Raw genomic sequence first — 21,514 nt, 5'->3', positions numbered from 1 at the left:
GGTATTTTATCCTTTTTGGTGCGATAGTAAATGGGATTGTTTCTTGAATTTCTCTTTCTGATCTTTCATTGTTAGTGTATAGAAAAGCAACAGATTTCTGTGTATTAATTTTGTATCCTGCAACTTTACCAAATTCATTGATTAGTTCTAGTAGTTTTCTGGTGGTATCTTGAGTATTTTTTATGTATAGTATCATGTCATCTGCAGACAGTGATAGTTTAACTTCTTCTTTTCCAATTTGGATTTCTTTTATTTCTTTTTCTTCTCTGATTACTATAGCTAGGACTTCCAAAAGTATGTTGAATAAAAGTGGTGAGAGTGGACATCCTTGTCTTGTTCCTGATCTTGGAGGAAATGCTTTCAGCTTTTCACCATTGAGTAGGATGTTAGCTGTAGGTTTGTCATATATGGCCTTTATTATGTTGAGGTATGTTCCCTCTATGCCCACTTTCTGGAGAGTTTTTATCATAAATGGGTGTTGAATTTTGTCAAAAGCTTTTTCTGCACCTATTGAGATGATCATATGGTTTTTAGTCTTCAATTTGTTGATGTGCTGTATCACACTGATTGATTTGTGGATATTGAAGAATCCTTGCATCCCTGGGATAAATCCCACTTGATTATGCTGTATGATCCTTTTAATGTATTGCTGGATTTGGATTGCTGGTGTTTTGTTGAGGATTTTTGCATCTATGTTCATCAGTGATATTGGCCTGTAATTTTCTTTTTTGTGGTGTCTTTATCTGGTTTTAGTATCAGCGTAATGGAGTTTCCTTAAGAAACTAAGAATAGAGCTGCCATATGATCCTGCAATCCCACTCCTGGGCATATATCCAGAGAAAAACATAGTCTGAAAGGATACATGCACCCCAATATTCACTGCAGCACTGTTTACAATAACCAAGACATGGAAGCAACCTAAATGTCTATAGACAGATGAATGGATAAAGAAGTTCTGGTACATATACACAATGGAATATTACTCAGCCATTAAAAAGAATGAAATAATGCCATTTGCAGCCACATAGATGGACTTAGAGATTGTCATACTAGGTGAAGTAAGTCAGACAGAGAAAGAGAAATATCGTATGATATCAATTATGTGGAATCTAAAAAAAATGATACAGATGAACTTATTTACAAAACAGAAACAGACTCACAGACTCAGAGAACAAACTTATGGTTACCAGGAGCGAAGTGGGAGGGGGAGATATTTAGGGAGTTTGGGATTGACAAACAAAATTGTATATCACTATATTGTACACCTGTAACTTATATAATATTGTACAACTATACAACAATTAAAAAATAAAATAATTTATAAATGAAAAAACAAATATATGGAGAAGAAAAACAACAGAGGGGAAATATACCCCCAAAATGCTCTAAGTGGGCAACAGTCTTAGAAATTATTTTTCTTGTCTCCACTTTTCATATTTTGGGATTAAATGCTTATATTACTTTCATGGAGGGAAAAGTTAAAGTTTTTAATTTAAACAAGAACAAAAAGCAAGAACAAACAAAGATTGATCTAGAGATTCTAGGTAATTCTTATAATTGCAACAGGAATGAAGAGAAAGCAATGAAGGAGAGATGAGCTTGTGTCCTCTGAGTGACTTCATGAACCAGATTAAAACTACCATCAACTAAACTAGCTCTGGAGCAAAGCTTATTTATAGGCTTCTTGCAATCCCCTTTCAATCCATTCTTCAGACAGGGATACAGCCATTTGTTCACTTATTTGAGGAAAATTTGCTGGAGTAAGGTGGTAATTAAGAAAGATTTTCTCCTCTTCATTAATAGCCCTAGTAGTTCCTCTGTACCAGTTAGTGTTTTACAGGCTCATTTATTTAAGAGCTGTGGTATATCCTATGCCCTGGCTATAAATCACAAGACAAAACTGTGTCAGTGGGTAATGTTGATTAATAACTAATACCAGCAATTATTTGCACCCCACTCACACACATACATACACAAACACACACAATAACACTACGCCAAAGGGAGGTCTAAAATGAGTCTTCTTTGGAATAAAGAACAAGAGCAAAAATCAAAGCCCACTCACTTATAATCAGTATAGTTACATCCTCTGTAGAGAACGATCAATTCTGGGGGAGGATAATTGCCCCCAGGATCTGCACTCTTAGAAATGCCTCACTTTTGCTCTGTCTCCCAGCTTCTAATAACGATTCTGCCATACAAGCCAAATAACAGGGCATTCAGCCATTATTATTATCTATCACCAATTCACAGCACCTTATCGCCAGTTAATTCAATGATTCTTTTTTTTTTATTCAAACAGAAAGTCACAAAAATTATAATCATCCTCGTCAGTACACTCAGTCCCATGTAATTAATTTTTTTTTCATTTTGATCTTTTGTTAGCACTTTTATGAATTCATCAGTTTTCCATTGGAGTTCTGAAAATGCTTATTCATTCAGTTCAGCAGTATAGTCAGTTACCAGAAACCTGTACTTGTCAGAGTCTTTTCCATGAATTCCTTGAAGATGAAACCCTTTTATAGGAACATTTTTGCAAAACAATCAGAGTACACCCAGAACTGTCTGTAAATGACAAAAGACTTAAATATGACCATGGTTAAAGATTTGATGAAAGTTCATAATAATGCAATTGACAAGGAAATTTAGTTATTTCTGAGATATACATTTTAAAGTAATAACTAGAATTATGACATTGTACTAGAACATATAAGGTTTTTAGAAATTTCATGTAATTTCTGAAACATTTATATTAACATATTTCCATACAAATAACCCGAAGAAAGTTTAGTATTAGTTGTTTTTTGTTTGTTTGTTTTTTTATACTGCAGGTTCTTATTAGTCATCAATTTTATACACATCAGTGTATACATGTAAATCCCAATCGCCCAATTCAGCACACCACCATCCCCACCGCACCACGGTTTTCCCCCCTTGGTGTCCATACGTTTGTTCTCTACATCTGTGTCTCAACTTCTGCCCTGCAAAGCGGTTCATCTGTACCATTGTTCTAGGTTCCACATACGTGCATTAATATACAATATTTGTTTTTCTCTTTCTGACTTACTTCACTCTGTATGACAGTCTCTAGATCTATCCACGTCTCAACAAATGACTCAATTTCGTTCCTTTTTATGGCTGAGTAATATTCCATTGTATATATGTACCACATCTTCTTTATCCATTCATCTGTCGATGGGCATTTAGCTTGCTTCCATGACCTGGCTGTTGTAAATAGTGCTGCAATGAACATTGGGGTGCAAGTGTCTCTTTAAATTATGGTTTTCTCTGGGTATATGCCCAGTAGTGGGATTGCTGGGTCATATGGTAATTCTATTTTTAGTTTTTTAAGGAACCTCCATACTGTTCTCTATAGTGGCTGTATCAATTTCCATTCCCACCAAGAGTGCAAGAGGGTTCCCTTTTCTCCACACCCTCTCCAGCATTTATTGTTTGTAGATTTTCTGATGCTACCCATTCTAACTGGTGTGAGGTGATACCTCATTGTACTTTTGATTTGCATTTCTCTAATAATTAGTGATGTTGAGCAGCTTTTCATGTGCTTCTTGGCCATCTGTATGTATTCTTTGGAGAAATGTCTCTTTAGATCTTCTGCCCATTTTTGGATTTGGTTGTTTGTTTCTTTAATATTGAGCTGCATGAGCTGTTTATATATTTTGGAGATTAATCCTTTGTCCGTTGATTCGTTTGCAAATATTTTCTCCCATTCTGAGAGTTGCCTTTTCATCTTGTTTATGGTTTCCTTTGCTGTGCAAAAGCTTTGAAGTTTCATTAGGTCCCATTTGTTTATTTTTGTTTTTATTTCCATTACTCTAGGTGGAACAAAAAAGATCTTGCTGTGATTTATGTCAAAGAGTGTTCTTCCTATGTTTTCCTCTACGAGTTTTATAGTGTCTGGTCTTACATTTAGATCTCGAATCTATTTTGAGTTTATTTTTCTGTATGGTGTTAGGGAGTGTTCTAATTTCATTCTTTTACATGTAGCTGTCCAGTTTTCCCAGCACCACTTATTGAAGAGACTGTCTTTTGTCCATTTTATACCTTTGCCTCCTTTGTCATAGATTAGTTGACCATAGGTGCGTGGGTTTATCTCTGGGCTTTCTATCTTGTTCCATTGATCTATGTTTCTGTTTTTGTGCCAGTACCATATTGTCTTGATTACTGTAGCTTTGTTGTATAGTCTGAAGTCAGGGAGTCTGATTCCTCCAGCTCCGTATTTTTCCCTCAAGACTGCTTTGGCTATTCAGGGTGTTTTGTGTCTCCATACAAATTTTAAGATGATTTGTTCTAGTTCCGTAAAAAATGCCATTAGTAATTTGATAGGGATTGCATTGAATCTGTAGATTGCTTTGGGTAGTAGAGTCATTTTCACAATATTGATTCTTCCAATCCAAGAACATGGTATATCTCTCCATCTGTTGGTATCATCTTTAATTTCTTTCATCAGTGTCTTATAGTTTTCTGCATACAGGTCTTTTCTCTCCCTAGGTAGGTATATTCCTAGGTATTTTATTCTTTTTCTTGCAATGGTAAATGGGAGTGTTTCCATAATTTCTGTTTCAGATTTTTCATCATTAGTGTATAGGAATGCAGGAGATTTCTGTGCATTAATTTTGTATCCTGCAACTTTACCAAATTCATTGATTAACTCTAGTAGTTTTCTGGTGGCAGTTTTAGGATTTTCTATGTAAAGTATCATGTCATCAGCAAACACTGACAGTTTTACTTCTTCTTTTCCAATTTGTATTCCTTTTATTTCTTTTTCTTCTCTGATTGCTGGGGCTAGTACTTCCAAAACTATGTTGAATAATAGTGGTGAGAGTGGACATCCTTGTCTCGTTCCTGATCTTAGAGGAAATGTTTTCAGTTTTTCACCATTGAGAATGATGTTTCTGTGGGTTTGTCGTATATGGCCTTTATTATGTTGAGGTAGGTTCCCTCTATGCCCACTTTCTGGAGAGTTTTTATCATAAATGGGTGTTGAATTTTGTCAAAAGCTTTTTCTGCATCTATTGAGATGATGAGATGATCATATGGTTTTTAGTCTTCAGTTTGTTGATGTGCTGTATCACACTGATTGATTTGCGTATATTGAAGAATCCTTGCATCCCGTGGATAAATCCCACTTGATAGTGGTGTATGTTCCTTTTAATGTGTTGTTGGATTCTGTTTGCTATTATTTTGTTGAGGATTTTTCATCTATATTCATCAGTGATGTTGGTCTGTAATTTTCTTTTTTTGTAGTATCTTTGTCTGGTTTTGGTGTCAGGGTGATGCTGGCCTCATAGAATGCGTTTGGGAGTGTTCCTTCCTCTGCAAGTTTTTGGAAGAGTTTGAGAAGGATAGGTGTTAGCTCTTCTCTAAATGTTGGATAGAATTCACCTGTGAAGCCATCTGGTCCTGGACTTTTGTTTGTTGGAAGATTTTTAATCACAGTTTCAATTTCATTACTTGTGATTGGTCTGTTCATATTTTCTGTTTCTTCCTGGTTCAGTCTTGGAAGGTTATACCTTTCTAAAAATGTGTCCATTTCTTCCAGGTTGTCCATTTTATTGGCATAGAGTTGCTTGTAGTAGTCTCTTAGGATGCTTTGTATTTCTGCGGTGTCTGTTGTAACTTCTCCTTTTTCATTTCTGATTTTATTGATTTGAGTCCTCTCCCTCTTTTTCTTGATGAGTCTGGCTAATGGCTTATCAATTTTGTTTATCTTCTCAAAGAACCAACTTTTAGTTTTATTGATCTTTGCTATTGTTTTCTTTGTTTCTATTTCATTTATTTCTGCTCTGATCTTTATGATTTCTTTCCTTCTGCTAACTTTGGGTTTTGTCTGTTCTTCTTTCTCTAGTTTCTTTAGGTGTAAGGTTAGATTGTTTACTTGAGATTTTTCTTGTTTCTTTAGGTAGGCTTGTATAGCTATAAACTTCCCTCTTAGAACTGCTTTCGCTGCATCCCATAGGTTTTGGATCGTCGTGTTTTCATTGTCATTTGTCTCTAGGTATTTTTTTATTTCCTCTTTGATTTCTTCAGTGGTCTCTTGGTTGTTTAGTAACGTATTGTTTAGCCTCCATGTGTTTGTCTTTTTTACGTTTTTTTCCCTGGAATTCATTTCTAATCTCATAGTGTTGTGGTCAGAAAAGATTCTTGATATGATTTCAATTTTCTTAAATTTACTGAGATTTGATTTGTGACCCAAGATGTGATCTATCTGGAGAATGTTCCATGTGCACTTGAGAAGAAAGTGTAATCTGCTGTTTTTGGTTGGAATGTCCTATAAATATCAATTAAATCTATCTGGTCTGTTGTGTCATTTAAAGCTTCTGTTTCCTTATTTATTTTCATTTTGGATGAACTGTCCATTGGTGTAAGTGAGGTGTTAAAGTCCCCCACTATTATTGTGTTACTTTTGATTTCCTCTTTTATAGCTGTTAGCAGTTGCCTTATGTATTGAGGTGCTGCTATGTTGTGTGCATATATATTTATAATTGTTATATCTTCTTGCATTGATCCCTTGATCATTATGTAGTGTCCTTCCTTGTCTCTTGTAACATTCTTTATTTTAAAGTCTCTTTTATCTGATATGAGTATTGCTACTCCAGCTTTCTTTTGATTTCCATTTGCATGGAATATCTTTTTCCATCCCCTCAATTTCAGTCTGTATGTGCCCCTAGGTCTGAAGTGGGTCTCTTGTAGACAGCATATATATGGGTCTTGTTTTTGTATCCATTCAGCAAGCCTGCGTCTTTTGGTTGGAGCATTTAATCCATTCACGTTTAAGGTAATTATCGATATGTATGTTTCTATGACCATTTTCTTAATTGTTTTGGGTTTGTTTTTGTAGGTCCTTTTCTTCTCTTGTGTTTCCCACTTAGAGAAGTTCCTTTAGCATTTGTTGTAGAACTGGTTTGATGGTGCTGAATTCTCTTAGCTTATGCTTGTCTGTAAAGCTTTTGATTTCTCCGTCGAATCTGAATGAGAGCCTTGCTGGGTAGAGTATTCTTGGTTGTAGGTTCTTCCCTTTCATCACTTTGATTATATCATGCCACTCCCTTCTGGCTTGTAGAGTTTCTGCTGAGAAATCAGCTGTTAACCTTATGGGCGTTCCCTTGTATGTTATTTGTCGTTTTTCCCTTGCTGCTTTCAATAATTTTTCTTTGTCTTTAATTTTTGCCAAGTTGATTACTATGTGTCTCGGCATGTTTCTCCTTGGGTTTATCCTGTATGGGACTTGCTGTGCTTCCTGGACTTGGGTGGCTATTTCCTTTCTCATGTTAGGGAAGTTTTTGACTATAATCTCTTCAAATATTTTCTCTGTTCCTTTCTCTCTCTCTTCTCCTTCTGGGACCGCTATAATGCAAATGTTGTTGCGTTTAATGTTGTCCCAGAGGTCACTTAGGCTGTCTTCATTTCTTTTCATTCTTTTTCTTTATTCTCTTCTGCAGCAGTGAATTCCACCATTTTGTCTTCCAGGTCACTTATCCGTTCTTCTGCCTCAGCTATTCTGCTATTGATTCCTTCGAGTGTAGTTTTCATTTCAGTTATTATATTGTTCATCTCTGTTTGTTTGCTCTTTAATTCTTCTAGGTCTTTAAACATTTCTTGCATCGTCTCCATCTTTGCCTCCATTCTGTTTCTGAGGTCCTGGATCATCTTCACTATCATTATTCTGAATCATTTTTCTGGAAGGTTGCCTATCTCCACTTCATTTAGTTGTTTTTCTGGGGTTTTATCTTGTTCCTTCATCTGGTACATAGCCCTCTGTCTTTTCATCTTGTCTATCTTTCTGTGAATGTGGTTTTTGTTCTACAGGCTGCAGGATTGTAGTTCCTCTTTCTTCTGCTCTCAATGATTCTGATTCTGGTAATTTTTCTTGAAAATTTAGATCCAGAGCAATAATATAATGGGATATAAATTGGAATCTTCATCATTAAGTTATATTTATGAAGTTTGCTTTATGTGCATTTTGCCATACTGGCCATTGTGGGAAGCAATTAAAAAGTTGCTTAAAAACTAAAAAAGTCAAGACTGATGCAGACAAACAAACAGATATAGAAATTGAGAGCAATAGGGCAACTAAATGATGCTATTGTAAGAGCCTATTCCAGTATGGCTTTAGCCAATCAGCTAAATGGTTTAAATCTTTCTAAGAACCCCACTCCTATTTCTAATAGAGTTATTACCTTCATAAAATGTCTATGTCAGCTGCAAGATCTCACTGCCTTCATTTCCCCACCAGCCCTGGTGATGGACACTCTTTCCCTATGAGGTGTATGAATGAGTCACAGAATCCATTGCTAGCAAATGAGGAGCCCTGGGAAGAAAATGAGGATGACAACCGAGGTAAGTAGGGTGAGAAGGAAGTCTTTTCTCCACTCAGCAGACTAATAAAGACTATGTTAACACAACGAATGTAGTATAGTGAGAAAATAGTGTACAGAAAGATTATATAAGCATGTCAACCTCATAAGTGCCCTTTGGATGGAGAAGGGCAAGTATGGCCAGATTTGTTTAGCAAATATAGGTGGCTTAGGTAGGATTAGATGACAGCTTGGAAGGTTCCTTACCAGCTTTATGATACGGAATTTATAACCAATCAGATAAATCGGGAAACATAGTAAACAGTGTTGTGCATGTTTGTAAACAATCCTGCCAGTTGTCACTTGGAGTACTTTGCTTGAATTGATTCAATCAGTGGATAACAGCTCACCTTTCTCTACCCTGGTTCATGCACATTGGCTAAATTTTCTTTAAAATCTCATGCCCATTCTGCTTTAGAATGGTCTAATACATGAAAAAATAAATGATAGTATATAGGGGCAAGGCTACACATCCACCTAGTATACTTTTCTAAAAGGCAGCCCTCAAAGGAAAAATAAGGAATCAGAACTTTGCCCTCCACCTTTCTCCCACCAGATTATTGAGTCATCTTGAGGTTTTTATGAAGAGCTAAAAGTTAAGTTCTCATGTCATGTAACCCCATTGCCACCTATTCTTTTTCTCCATGCTTACTTCTGTGCCTCTAACATTTGTTTATGTTGTTAATAGCAGACTGGTCCCAATAATGCTGTAGCTGACAGAAATTTTGAGTGAGAACTTGTAGTAGTTATTACAAACTGTACCTGGGATGAACGCAGCTGAATAAGGACATGGAAAGGCATTGAGGTGGGGAGCAGAGGTGGGAAACAAGCCTTTCTAAATGTTTCCCCAGTTAGATGATCTAGTCCCAGCTTCTCTACCTGGAAGTCCAGTTTTAGAATAAGGCATTGTTACTAGGACTAAGGAAGACAAAACAGTCCAAAATCTATAGTTAGAAAAGGAAGGAGTTCTTACCCAGCCCAAAGAACTTATAACACAAGCAGCTCCTTTACCTCACCCTGCTGACTCTTTATTGAAAAACTGACAGTATTTTGACCTACCATCCTTCAGCTATCAGACTTTTACTTACCGTGCTTACAAGTGATAAGAACTTTTATTTTGGTGTTAAGAAATCCAAACTCTAATAGAAATCATAGACTTCTAGGGTCTTAAAATGGTTTGAAAAATCTCCCCAATGGAAAAAACTATTCATATCTGAGCCTTGTTTTGGCAAGTGGAAAACTTTAATTATAGATGCAGTACTGCATTATAAAGAGGTTATTTTCTTGAAGTAGTTTTCAATGCCAGACTTTTTAAAAAATAGTCAATCATAAAAAATAGGTACACCATTTTATAGTTTACAAAGAACATTCATATACTATTTTTCATATCCTTTGTCTCACAACTGTCAGGTTAAGTAGGCATTATTATTAATACCATTCCCATTTTATAAATGAGGAGACTAAGATTTGGAGATGTGAGATAACTTATGCAAGATCACATAGCAAGAAAGAGGCAGAACTTGGACGTAAAGTAAGGCATCCTGATTCCAAATACTGGATTCTTTCCAGTATAATGTTGTATCTGTCCTTTGGACAAATACACATGAGACACAGTGCTGTGACTGCATGCTATCTTACTATATAATGCATTCAACTGCTTCTTACATAAATTGTAAGTCACAGAGTATAAGCCACCTATAGCTTTAGCAAGAACACTGTACCATCCCAAATAAGTGAGGTTTTTTAAAAGTCCATTGAAAGAGATTCACAACCCTCCTTTATCACCCATTACAGTATCTAACAAATTTAAATATTGGAAAACTCTCCTTTTTCTCTAACACACGTTCTCATGCTGTACTATTTGTCTGATTCTGTGTTATCCTCACTTACCCAAAATTTCTGTGCAAAACTGGTCATATACAAGTAGTCCTTGCACTTTTGACAACTTAGATTCCTGGGAAAGTTACTATAAGTTAAAATTTCGTGTATTGAACTTAATTTCTTTAAGGAATAATATCAGGGTTTCAGTCCTAGCCCCAAATATAATATTTAGTTTACTATAAATGATGTACTTGTACATTATATAATGCAAAGCATTCTAAAATATATATAAGTTGGTAAAATAGGGAAAAAGAGTAACCTGTTAAGAAAATATGTAATATCATAATCAGGAACTATATACAGTCTTTATCTTCTTTAAAATCCCCACCTTAATTTATTTTTTATTACTTTGCATTCTATTTATTTATTTATCTATTTTAATTTATTTTAATAGAAGTATAGTTGATTTACAATGTTGTGTTAGTTTCCATTGTACAACAAAGTGATTCAGGTATACATACATATAAATCTATTTTTTCATTCTTTTCCCTTATAGGTTATTACAAAATATTGAGTATAGCTCCCTGTGCTATACAGTAGGTAGGTCCATGCCTTATTTTAGTACAGCAACATATGAGGTAAAGAAACACCTTTATGAAGTCAAAAGATTTAAAGAGGCTTCTCTGATGAGATTAATGTACACATGCATAGAAAAAATGTGCAAATCAAAAGTGACAGATCAATGTATAATTCTGAGGAGATTTTCCTTGGCTTTTATGACTTTTTATTAACTTTAACAATAGGAAGAATTCATGAATATACAAATCATTAAAAGTTGTAAAACATATATAGAATAAAATCCCTTTTGACTACCGCTGGCAATTCTGACCCTTTCATCACTTATTACCATAATTTTTCTTCATTATTTTTTGGTATGTTCTTCTTTTTTTTTAATTTAATTTTTATTTTATGTTGGAGTATAGTTGATTTACAATGTTATGTTAGTTTCAGGTATACAGTAAAATGATTCAGTTATACATATATATATCCATTCTTTTTCAGATTCTTTTCCTGTATAGGTTATTACAGAATATTGAGTAGAGTTCCCTGTGCTGTATAGTAGGTCCTCATTGATTATCTATTTTATGTATAGTAGTGTGTATATGTTAATCCCAAACTCCTAATTTACCCCTCCCCCCGCCCCAACCTTTCCCCTTTGGTAACCAAAAGTTTGTTTTCGAAGTCTGTGGGTCCGTTTCTGTTTTGTAAATAAGTTCATTTGTATCCTTTTTTTAGATTCCAAAAATAAATGATATCATATTATATTTGTCTTTCTCTGTCTGACTTACTTCACTGAGTATGAGCACCTCTAGGTCCATCCATGTTGCTGTAAACAGCATTATTTCATTCTTTTTTATGGCTGAATAATATTCCATTGTATATATGTACTTCTTTATCCGTTCATCTGTCGATGGACATTTAGGTTGCTTCCATGTCTTGGCTATTGTAAATAGTGCTGCTATGAACATTGGGGTACATATATCTTTTTAAAGTATGGCTCTGTCTGGATATATGCCCCAGAGTGGGATTTCTGGATCACATGGTAGTTCTATTTTTAGTTTTTTAAGGAACCTCCATACTGTTCTTTATAGTGGTTGTACCAATTTATATTCCTACCAACAGTGTAGGAGAGTTCCCTTTTCTCCACACCCTCTCCAGCACTTATTGTTTGTAGACTTTTTGAGGATGGCCATTCTGACCAGTGTGAAGTGAGACTGCAATGTAGTTTTGATTTGCATTTCTCTAATACTTACCAATGTTGAGCATTTTTCATGTGCTTTTTGGCCACCTGTATGTCTTCTTTGGAGAAATGTCTATTTAGATCTTCTGCCCAGTTTTTAATTGGGTTGTTTGTTTTTTCAATATTGAGCTGCATGTGCTGTTTGTATATTTTGGAGATTAACCCGTTGTCAGTCACTTTATTTGCAAATATTTTCTCCCATTCTGTGGGTTCTCTTTGCATTTTGTTTATGGTTTCCTTTGCTTTGCAAAAGCTTTTAAGTTTAATTACTCCCATTTGTTTATTTTTGTTTTTATTTTAATAATCTAGGAGGTGGATACAAAAAGATATTACTGAGATTTATGTCAAAGAGTGTTCTGCCTATGTTTTCCTCTAAGAGTTTAATAATATCCAGGCTTACATTTAGGTCCTTAATCCATTTTGAGTTTATTTTTGTGTATGGTGTTAGAGAATGTTCTAACTTCATTCTTTTACATGTAGCTGTCCAGTTTTCCCAGCACCACTTATTGAAGAGACCTTTTCTCCATTGTATATTCTTGCTTCCTTTGTCATGGATTAATTGACCATAGGTGCTTGGGTTTATTTCTGGGCTTTCTATCCTGTTGCATTGACCTATATTTCTATTTAATGCCAGTACCATACTCTTTTGTTTGAGTGTAGCTTTGTAGTATAGTCTGAAGTCAAGGAGCCTGATTCCTCCAGCTCTGTTTTTCTTTCTCAAGATTATTTGGCTATTTGGGGTCTTTTGTGTCTCCATACAAATTTTAAAATTATTTGTTCTACTTCTGTGAAAAACGCCATTGGTAATTTGACAGGGATTGCATTGAATCTGTAGATTGCCTTGAGTAGTATAGTCATTTTGACAATGTTGATTCTTCCAATCCAAGAACATGAAATATCTTTCCATCTGTTTGTGTCTTCTTCGATTTCTTTCATCAGCATCTTACAGTTTACAGAGTACAGGTCTTTTGTCTCCTTAGGTAGGTTTATTCCTAGGTATTTTATTCTTTTTGATGTGATGGTAAACGGGATTGTTTCCTTAATTTCTCTTTCTGATCTTTCAATGTCAGTGTATAGACATGCAACAGATTTCTGTGTATTAATTTTGGATCCTGCAACTTTACCAGGTTTATTGATTAGCTCTAGTAGTTTTCTGGTAGTGCATTTAGGATTTTCTATTTACAGTATCATGTCATCTGCAAACAGTGACAGTTTTACTTCTTCATTTCCAGTTTGGATTCCTTTTATTTCTTTTTCTTCTCTGATTGCCATGGCTAGGACTTCCAATACTATGTTGAATAAAAGTGGCAAGGGTGGATATCCTTGTCTTGTTTCTGATTTTAGAGGAAATGCTTTCAGCTTTTCACCATTGAGTATGATGTTAGCTGTGGCTTTGTCATATATGGCCTTTAGTATGTTGAGGTAAGTTCCCTGTATGCCCACTTTCTCGAGAGTTTTTATCATAAATGGGTGTTGAATTTTGTCAAAAACTTTTTCTGCATCTATTGAGATGATCATGTGGTTTTTATTTTTCAATTTGTTGGTGTGTTGTATCACACTGATTGATTTGTGGATATTGAAAAATCCTTGCATCCCTACAATAAATCCCACTTGATCATGGTGTATCATCCTTTTAATGTGTTGTTGGATTTGGTTTGCTAGTATTTTGTTGAGGATTTTTGCATCTATGTTCATCAGTGATATTGGCCTGTAATTTTCTTTTTTGTGGTTTCTTTGTCTGGTTTCGGTATCAGACTGATGGTGACCTCATAGAATACATTTTGGAGTGTTCCTTCATCTGCAATATTTTTGGAATAGTTTGAGAAGAATAGGTGTTAACTCTTCTCTAAAGGTTTGATAGAATTTGGTTTGTTCATATTTTCTATTTTTTTCTTGGTTCAGTCTTGGAGGGTTGTTCCTTTCTAAGAATTTGTCCATTTCTTCTAGGTTTTCCATTTTATTGGCATAGAGTTGCTTCTAATAGTCTCCTATGATCCTTTGTATTTCTGCAGTGTCAGTGAGTAACTTCTCCTTTTTCATTTCTAATTTTATAGATTTGAGCCCTCTTCCTTTTTTTTCTTGATGAGTCTGGCTAAAGGTTTATCAATTTTGTTTATCTTTTCCAAGAACCAGCTTTTAGTTTTATCAATCTTTTCTATTGTTTTCTTCATCTCTATTTCATTTATTTCTGCTCTGATCTTTATGATTTCTTTCCTTCTACTAACTTTGGGTTTTCTTTGTTCTTCCTTCTCTAGTTGCTTTAGGTGTAGCATTAGGTTGTTTATTTGAGATTTGTCTTGTCTCCTGAGGTAAGATTGCATTGCTATAAACTTCCCTCTTAGAACTGCTTTTGCTGCATCCCATAGGTTTTGTGGGGTTTTTGGTTTGTTTTGTGGTTTTTGTTTGTTTGTTTGCTGCACCATACGGCATGCAGGATCTTAATTCCATGACCAGGGATCAAACCCGTGCCCCCTGCAGTGGAAGCATGGAGTTTTAACCACTTGACCACCAGAGAAGTCCCTGTGTCCCATAGGTTTTGGATCATCATGTTTTCATTTTCATTTGTCTCTAGGTATTTTTTGATTTCCTCTTTGCTTTCTTCAGTGATCCATTGGTTGTTTAGTCTCCACGTGTTTGTGTTTTTTACAGTTTTTTCCTTGTAGTTGATTTCTAATCTCAAAGAGTTGTGGTCAGGAAACATGCTTGGTATGATTTCAATTTTCTTAAATTTATTGATGCTTGCTTTGTGGCCCACCATGTGATCTATCCTAGAGAATGTTCTATGTGCACTTAAGAATGTGTGTTCTACTGCTTTCAGATGGAATGCTCTTTAAATATCCATTAGGTCCATGGGGTCTAATGTGTCATTTAATGGCTGTGTTTCCTTATTGATTTCCTGTCTGGGTGATCTGTTCATTGATCTAAGTGGGGTGTTAAAGTCCCCCACTATTATTGTGTTACTGTTGGTTTCTCCTTTTATGGCTGCTAGCATTTGCCTTATATATTGAGGTACTCCTATGTTGGGTGCATATATATTTACAATTGCTGCATCTTCTTCTTGGATTGATCACTTGACCATTATGTAGTGTCCTTTTTTGTCTCTTGTAACAGTGCTTATTTTAAAGTCTATTTTGTCTGATATGAGTATCGCTACTCCAGCTTTCTTTTGATTTCCATTTGCATGGAATACCTTTTTCCATCCCCTCTCTTTCAGTCTGTATGTTTCCCTGGACCTGAAATGGGTCTCTTGTAGACAGCATATATACAGGTCTTGCGTTTGTGTCCATTCAGCCAGTCTCTGTCTTTTGGTTGAAGCATTTAATCCATTTACACTTAAGGCAATTATCGATATGTATATTCTTGTTGCCATTTTGTTAATTGTTTTTGATTTGTTTTTGTAGGTCTTTTTCTTCCCTTCCTCTTTTGTTCTCTTCTCTTGTGATTTGATGACCATCCATCAACTATTCCATCAACTATCCATGAGTATTCCTTCAGCCTGGTTTGAGAATCCAGTAGGGAGCTCCAGGTCAGGATCAAGTCCTAGGGTACACAATAATTATGCACAGCCTATTCCAGTTACTCTATACCAATGTATTGACTATGACAAGAATGATATTTTAAAAGAATCCAGCAGAAAAGAACCAAGCTTTCCTTAACTCACCAACATTGCTTTCTAGCTGTAGCTAATGAGACTGAAAATCAACTCTTCAATTTTGATAATTTTAATATTCCAGGTGAGATATTTTTCTCAAGTTAAAAAATCTTCATATGAAAAACAAAATTTGCTTGAATTTGCTAATACAACTTTCCAGTGTTAATGTTAACCAGGGCTTGGAAGAATTAAACTCCTTGTCAAATGCTGGACACTTATCCAGGAAAATATTGACCTCAGACTCTAGCAGATTATATGCTTTATATATAGCATAATTTCCTACTCCTTTGGGTAAAACTTTTTTTGTATGAGATCATTAGTAACTGCTCAAGGTAGAAGAAGTTTCTGATTTATTTATTTTCAATTTGGTAGTTTCTGCTGCTGTGATAAATAACCCATTACGAAAAAGAACAGAAGAAATAAGCTAGTATAATTTGAGAGCATATTAAGTGTATGACATTGAACCCATAGGGGACATTATGCATTTTTTGTGTCTGAACTCAAGCGTCTTGCATTTATTTGGGAAGATAAGACACATACATGAAAAGTTGTCTTACAAAACACAATACAGGGTATGTTATTGACCAAATAAATAGAACCATAAAATTTGTCTTATAAGAATTCAAAGGAGAGAGTGGTTCTTTTAGGCTGGGCTAGTCAGGAAAGGCTTTATAGAGGAGAGAGAATTTGGGCCTTAAAGATGAGATGGGATTTGGATTTGTGGCAAGGAATGAAATGACAGAAGTTAAAAGGAAAATCACAGGTTATAATGCATGAGACCCCAAGCTAAGTGAGGAGGATATGAAGAAGAAAGTAGCCTAGCTCCAACAAAGAGTTTGAATGGTAGTGGATTGGATGGGAACTACTTGAAGTTATAGACCTCATCACCTTCATTTCAGTACTATCTTCAACCCTTGCAAAATAAGGTTGCATATAGAAGATGATTGTTAGCTTAATGCCACAGGTGAATTAGTGTTAGATTGAATAGGACCTTAGGTACAAGACTAAAGACTCTTCTGTGGATAATGGGGAACTACTGATGGTTTTTAAGCAGGGGCTTGATATGAGGATAATGTTGTTTTAGGAAGATGATGAGGTGATAATCTACCAAAGCACACTTCCATTCTATGCCAGAGATTGCTCTAATTGCTGTACCTTCTGAAAGCATTGGTAAGAGCCCTTCTCTTCATCAGAACTCAGACTCTCTAAGGATATCCTATATATAAGAACTCTGGTTCTGAGATGAGACCTTACACATCAAGAGCTTTATTGTTTAGAATCATCTCTGGGTGATATTCTGTGCAATCACCTCCCAATCAGAGACAGCCATTGAATCTTGCTTGAAGAGAAAATTACCTTATCACTTAATTCTTTGGGCCTAACCAGGCCTCTATGATTATGCCTGAGGAACTTTAAGATACTACCACAGAACTTAGGCAAGGTCATAAGTTAAATTCATGCTTCCTACCTTAAAGAATATACCCCTTCAAGGGCACCAAAGTGCCCTTACTTATTCCCATGCATAGTGGCAATAGGTAGGGCTAAATTGGAAGAGTCCTTAGTCTCAGTCAATTCTTTTTTTTTAGGTAAGAATTAGATTTAGATTAGAGAGATACAGACTCAATAGACAGAGTGTGGGGAAGGCAAGAGGCACCGAAATATGGGGTGGTTAGTTTTTATGGGGTGGGTAATTTCATAGGCTAATGAGTGGGAGGATTATTCCAACTATTTCAGGGAAGGGGCGGGGATTTCCAGGAATTGGGCCACCGCCCACTTTTTGGCCTTTTCAGGTCAGCCTTGGAACTGTCATGGCACCTGTGAGTGTGTCATTTAACATGCTAATGTATTACAGTGAGCATATAATAAGGCTCAAGGTCTACTGGAAGTTGAACCTTCTACAATCTTGGACCTAGTTGTTTCTAACCAGTTTTTGTCGTGTCCTCAACAGCTATGTCATTCTTTTAAAGGTGGTGCCCTGCCCCCTTCCCTCCTGTTTCATTCCCCCCTCAGAGATTTTACTCCCATATTCTTATGGGAAGCTTAGGGGCAATGGTCTGTCTTCTGTAACTGCTTCAAGGCTGAGCAGATGCGTCGACCCTGCCTGTCAGGGAGTAAAAGTCTCTGGATGCCTGATATAGGGGCCCCAGGGGCCAGATGCCTCCTTGTTTTAAGTCGATATGGGCTGGAATCCTCTCATAGCCATCATCTTGTTGTGGAACTGTTGTAACTGCTTCCATAGCCTTCCTATGAATCTTCTTAAAGGTGAAGCACTTTTGCAACAGCATCAAAGTACAAAAATAACTATCTATAAATGACAAAAGATTTAAAAGTCATGGTTAAACATCTGATTGCAGTGTAATTGATAAAGAAGCTTGGTTACGATAACCAGAATTATGACTGACTACATTTAATTTAACATACCAAATAATCCTAGTTAAATATTTCTCTCTGAGATGCCTCAGGGGCTTGCTAAAGCATCCCAAGGTTAGCTGGAAGTCAAAAGAACTTTAATAAAAATTTGATATTTGGGAAGTTTGCCAAAAAGTTTCAAAACACTTGGTCAAATAAGATCATAGGTCACTGTGAGATAATACTTATTCTTTAACAAAAGTTACAAGAGATCTCAAAAGCAAATACAAATCACTTAAAGGCAAAGAAACTCACACAATCTGTTATCAAAAGTAGCATTCCAAGAATACTTTGTTCTCTTAACAGAGAGAGAAACCAATTCCAAGTCTTGCCTCAGCTTACTCCCAACAAAATCCATTTACCCAACTAAATTCAATCCAATCTTAGAAAATCCTGATCATGCACAACTCTTTTCTCAGTGTTCCTTTCCCATTCCTCACACGTCTTTTACTGAAAACACCCATCTTACTTTCCTTAAAAGTTTTTTTTTCACATTGAGTCACTTACTTTCCTTGCTGACAAATTTGCAACAGATATAAGGTCTTATATGACCTCTAGTAAACCTAGGTACAACAGAAGTACTATACTTCACATTGATGACTCTAAAGACATCAAACCAACAAGTTTAAGCCACCTTTAATACCAGCTATCTGATTAGTACTGAATATTTCTCAGATGACATGAACCTGAAATTCATTCTAGCCAGATTCTTTTACATTTCTGAGTATTTATATAAGTGCTTAGTTTCCTTTAAGTCAATTAAATAGAGCTCTTTTACAAATTAATTTTGGCAATACCATACATCTACAACACACATATAGATACATATGAACACACAAACAAACACAGAGACCTCATAGTTCTCATTCCAAAATTTCAGCCCTGAATCAGGTAAAAGAATGTAAAACCCATCAGTTACAAGAGGTTGGATTCAAATTGGGCTTCTGGAAGATGGAAAAGGCAGATGGAACAAATCAAGGTCACCTGTCTAGATGGCTAAATCCTTTTTACTAATGTTTATGGAGAAGACACTTAAGATTTTTATTTGTCCTTGATAAGTCAAGTTCCAAATTCTCTAGCCCTTTTCCCAAAATTTGCATTTTAAAAAATGGCAGAGATAAGGGTTTCCTGGAGAAGACCAGATAGAACATTTGCATCTCAAAGGCATGAGAAAGGCAGGCAAATTCCTTCTAGAATGATTTTGTTCCCTTAAGTCCAGACAATTTTTTTTTCTTTCCCTCAAAGAATTGGGTAGCTACCTCAATGTTATGAAAGAACTGGCACACCCATTCACCTATGTTGGAATGTTTTATTTTCCCTCATTTGCCTTAGGGGAGAAGGGTTCCCCCCAAAATCCTATCAGCTATGGTCAGTTTAGTCAGACCGGTGGTCTCCCATTTTGGTTCAGGTATTAATAATCGCCGGCTGGATATCTTTGACCAAGTCTGGGACCTTGGTATTTCACACTCCAGGGTCTACTAAGGCTTCTATTTCAGCTCCAGATTTAGTCTGTTCCTTTCCACTTTCTGTTAGAATCATTTGGTGATGAGAGTGGTTCCCTTGCCCCTCAAGAAACAGAGTGGCCCCTAACTTAGTTTATAAGTCTCTTCCCATTAAGGGGATGGGACAATCAGGCACAGACAGAAAGGAATGTAGAAACAGCTGGCGCTGATGTTGCACAAAAGGGGTTCCTGGAAAGTGTGCCCCTTCCACTTCCCTGACACCCCATTGCATACTCCTTATGATTGCTAAGCCTTCCAATCTTTTAGGTTAAGATTGAAAAGGTTGCACTAGTATCTATAAGAAATTCTGTCGAGTGGCCTGCCACATCAATGACTACCTGAGGCTCAACACTAGTTATGAGATGTTATCTCTAGGCATGATGCCGAAATCTCAGCCTCTATACACTGCTGCCAAATGGAATCTCAGAAACAGAGTTTTGGGTGAAGTAGAAGAATAGCTTTATTGCTTTGCCAGGCAAAGGGGGGCACAGTAGACTCCTGCCCTTGAAAATTATGTGTCCCAACCTGGGAGGACTTGATGAAGAGTTTTATAGCAATAGTTAAGGGTGAGGTTCCTGACAAGATTAGGGTGTGTACAGAGCCTGTCCTCCTTTAATCTCATCTCAGGTAATCTTGATGGGCTTCTCTGGTTCCTTTAGTCTGACCTTAATTGGTCTTCTCTGGTATGGAGAATGCTTACATCTTCCATTTGTTGGTTTTTTATTCTATAAAAGAGCTTAAAGATATTGTTATGTGTATCCCTTGAGGTGGAACCAGGACTCTGACCCAAGACTGCACTATTGTTTCTTGGCTGTTCCTCCCTTGACTCTGCATCCCTTCCCTTCCCAGATTAGCAACTGTTCATGAATCTTAGGGAAGGTCATGGAGGCTGAACAGAAAGGCTCTCTGTGCCCAGGAGCCCCTACAGGGTCCTGCTCGGTTTCAGGCAGAGCAGCTTTTGGCCTTGGGCCCCTTCAGTCTTCTGATTGCAAAACCATCAATGGCCAAGGGGTCCCCATTGCTGTCTGGCATCTGGGGCATTCCCTCCTCCAATGTCCTGGCTGTTTGCAAAGGGCACATTGATTTTGATCCTCCCTCCAGTACCCCTTTTGTCTACACAGGGTACACTGGTCCTGTCTGGGTACCCGTGGGCCTAGTGATCCACCAGGGCCAGATTGGCCCAGGAAAGTTGGCTTCCCCTTTGGTGGTCTCTGAGGGGACAAAGCCACTGCCATCTTTTTGGCCTTTTGCATATTTATCTGGGTGCATTTAGCCTTTTCAGCCACATCCCTATTATTGAAAACCGAATAAGCCAATAGGAGCAAATCGTTCATTGGAGTCTGAGGACCAGCAGTTGCTTTCTGAATTTTCCGCCTGATATCTGGGGCAGACTGGGCTATGAAATTCATAGCCAAAAGGTCCTGTCCCTTACGGGAGGAGGGACCCATGTTCATATATTTCCTAAAAACTTCCACTAGTCTCCCTTGGAAGATGGCAGGATTTTCATCCTGTCCCTATTGGACCTCTTTCACCTTTTCATAATTAACAGGTTTTACTGTAAATTTCTTCATACCATCTATCAAACAGACCCCGTCTATCCCTATCAATAGAATTTCATTGTGGGTCTACCTCAGGGACAGCATCATTCCCCACCTGGTGTACTGCATGGCACTGTAGGGTGGTGGGTCAGTTAAAATGTCCTCTGTGTCCTTCCTAGAGTTATCCCTCCAAGCTATGCATGCCTTAAATTCCTTTTGTGTTTCATTGCCTAAATACTAGGCCATGAAAATTTGGACATATGGTACCTCACCCCATTTTAAATTTCCTAACTCATATTGTGGCCAAACCTGATTACATAACCTAATAAGTTTTTTCTCTTTTAATTCCTGTTGTCTGAATCTTTCCCAATCCCGGAGTATATGGTCCAGAGGGGTATCAGTCAGGATTGATGCAG

The 21,514-nt window shown here is 36.6% G+C and overlaps 1 protein-coding gene across 8 annotated transcripts in view; it reads left to right on the top strand.

Annotated features, from left to right (window-relative positions):
* The window catches only part of ZDHHC15 (zDHHC palmitoyltransferase 15), a 126,566-nt gene that overhangs the window by 79,411 nt on the left and 25,641 nt on the right, over positions 1 to 21,514 (top strand). For 3 of the 8 annotated variants that reach the window (XM_082377353.1, XM_082377354.1, XM_082377355.1), the window contains exon 10: positions 8,255 to 8,358. The exons of the other annotated variants lie outside the window; for them this stretch is intronic. In XM_082377353.1, coding sequence (XP_082233479.1) covers positions 8,255 to 8,358 — 104 coding nt within the window. The remainder of the gene's footprint in view (positions 1 to 8,254; positions 8,359 to 21,514) is intronic. 8 annotated transcript variants of the gene reach the window in all.

The sequence above is a fragment of the Balaenoptera borealis genome (assembly GCF_965194805.1).
Source record: "Balaenoptera borealis genome assembly, chromosome: X".
In the NCBI taxonomy this organism is placed as follows: domain Eukaryota; kingdom Metazoa; phylum Chordata; class Mammalia; order Artiodactyla; family Balaenopteridae; genus Balaenoptera; species Balaenoptera borealis.
Note: the sequence above shows the minus strand (reverse complement) of the source record. Positions and strands in the feature narration are given on the sequence as shown.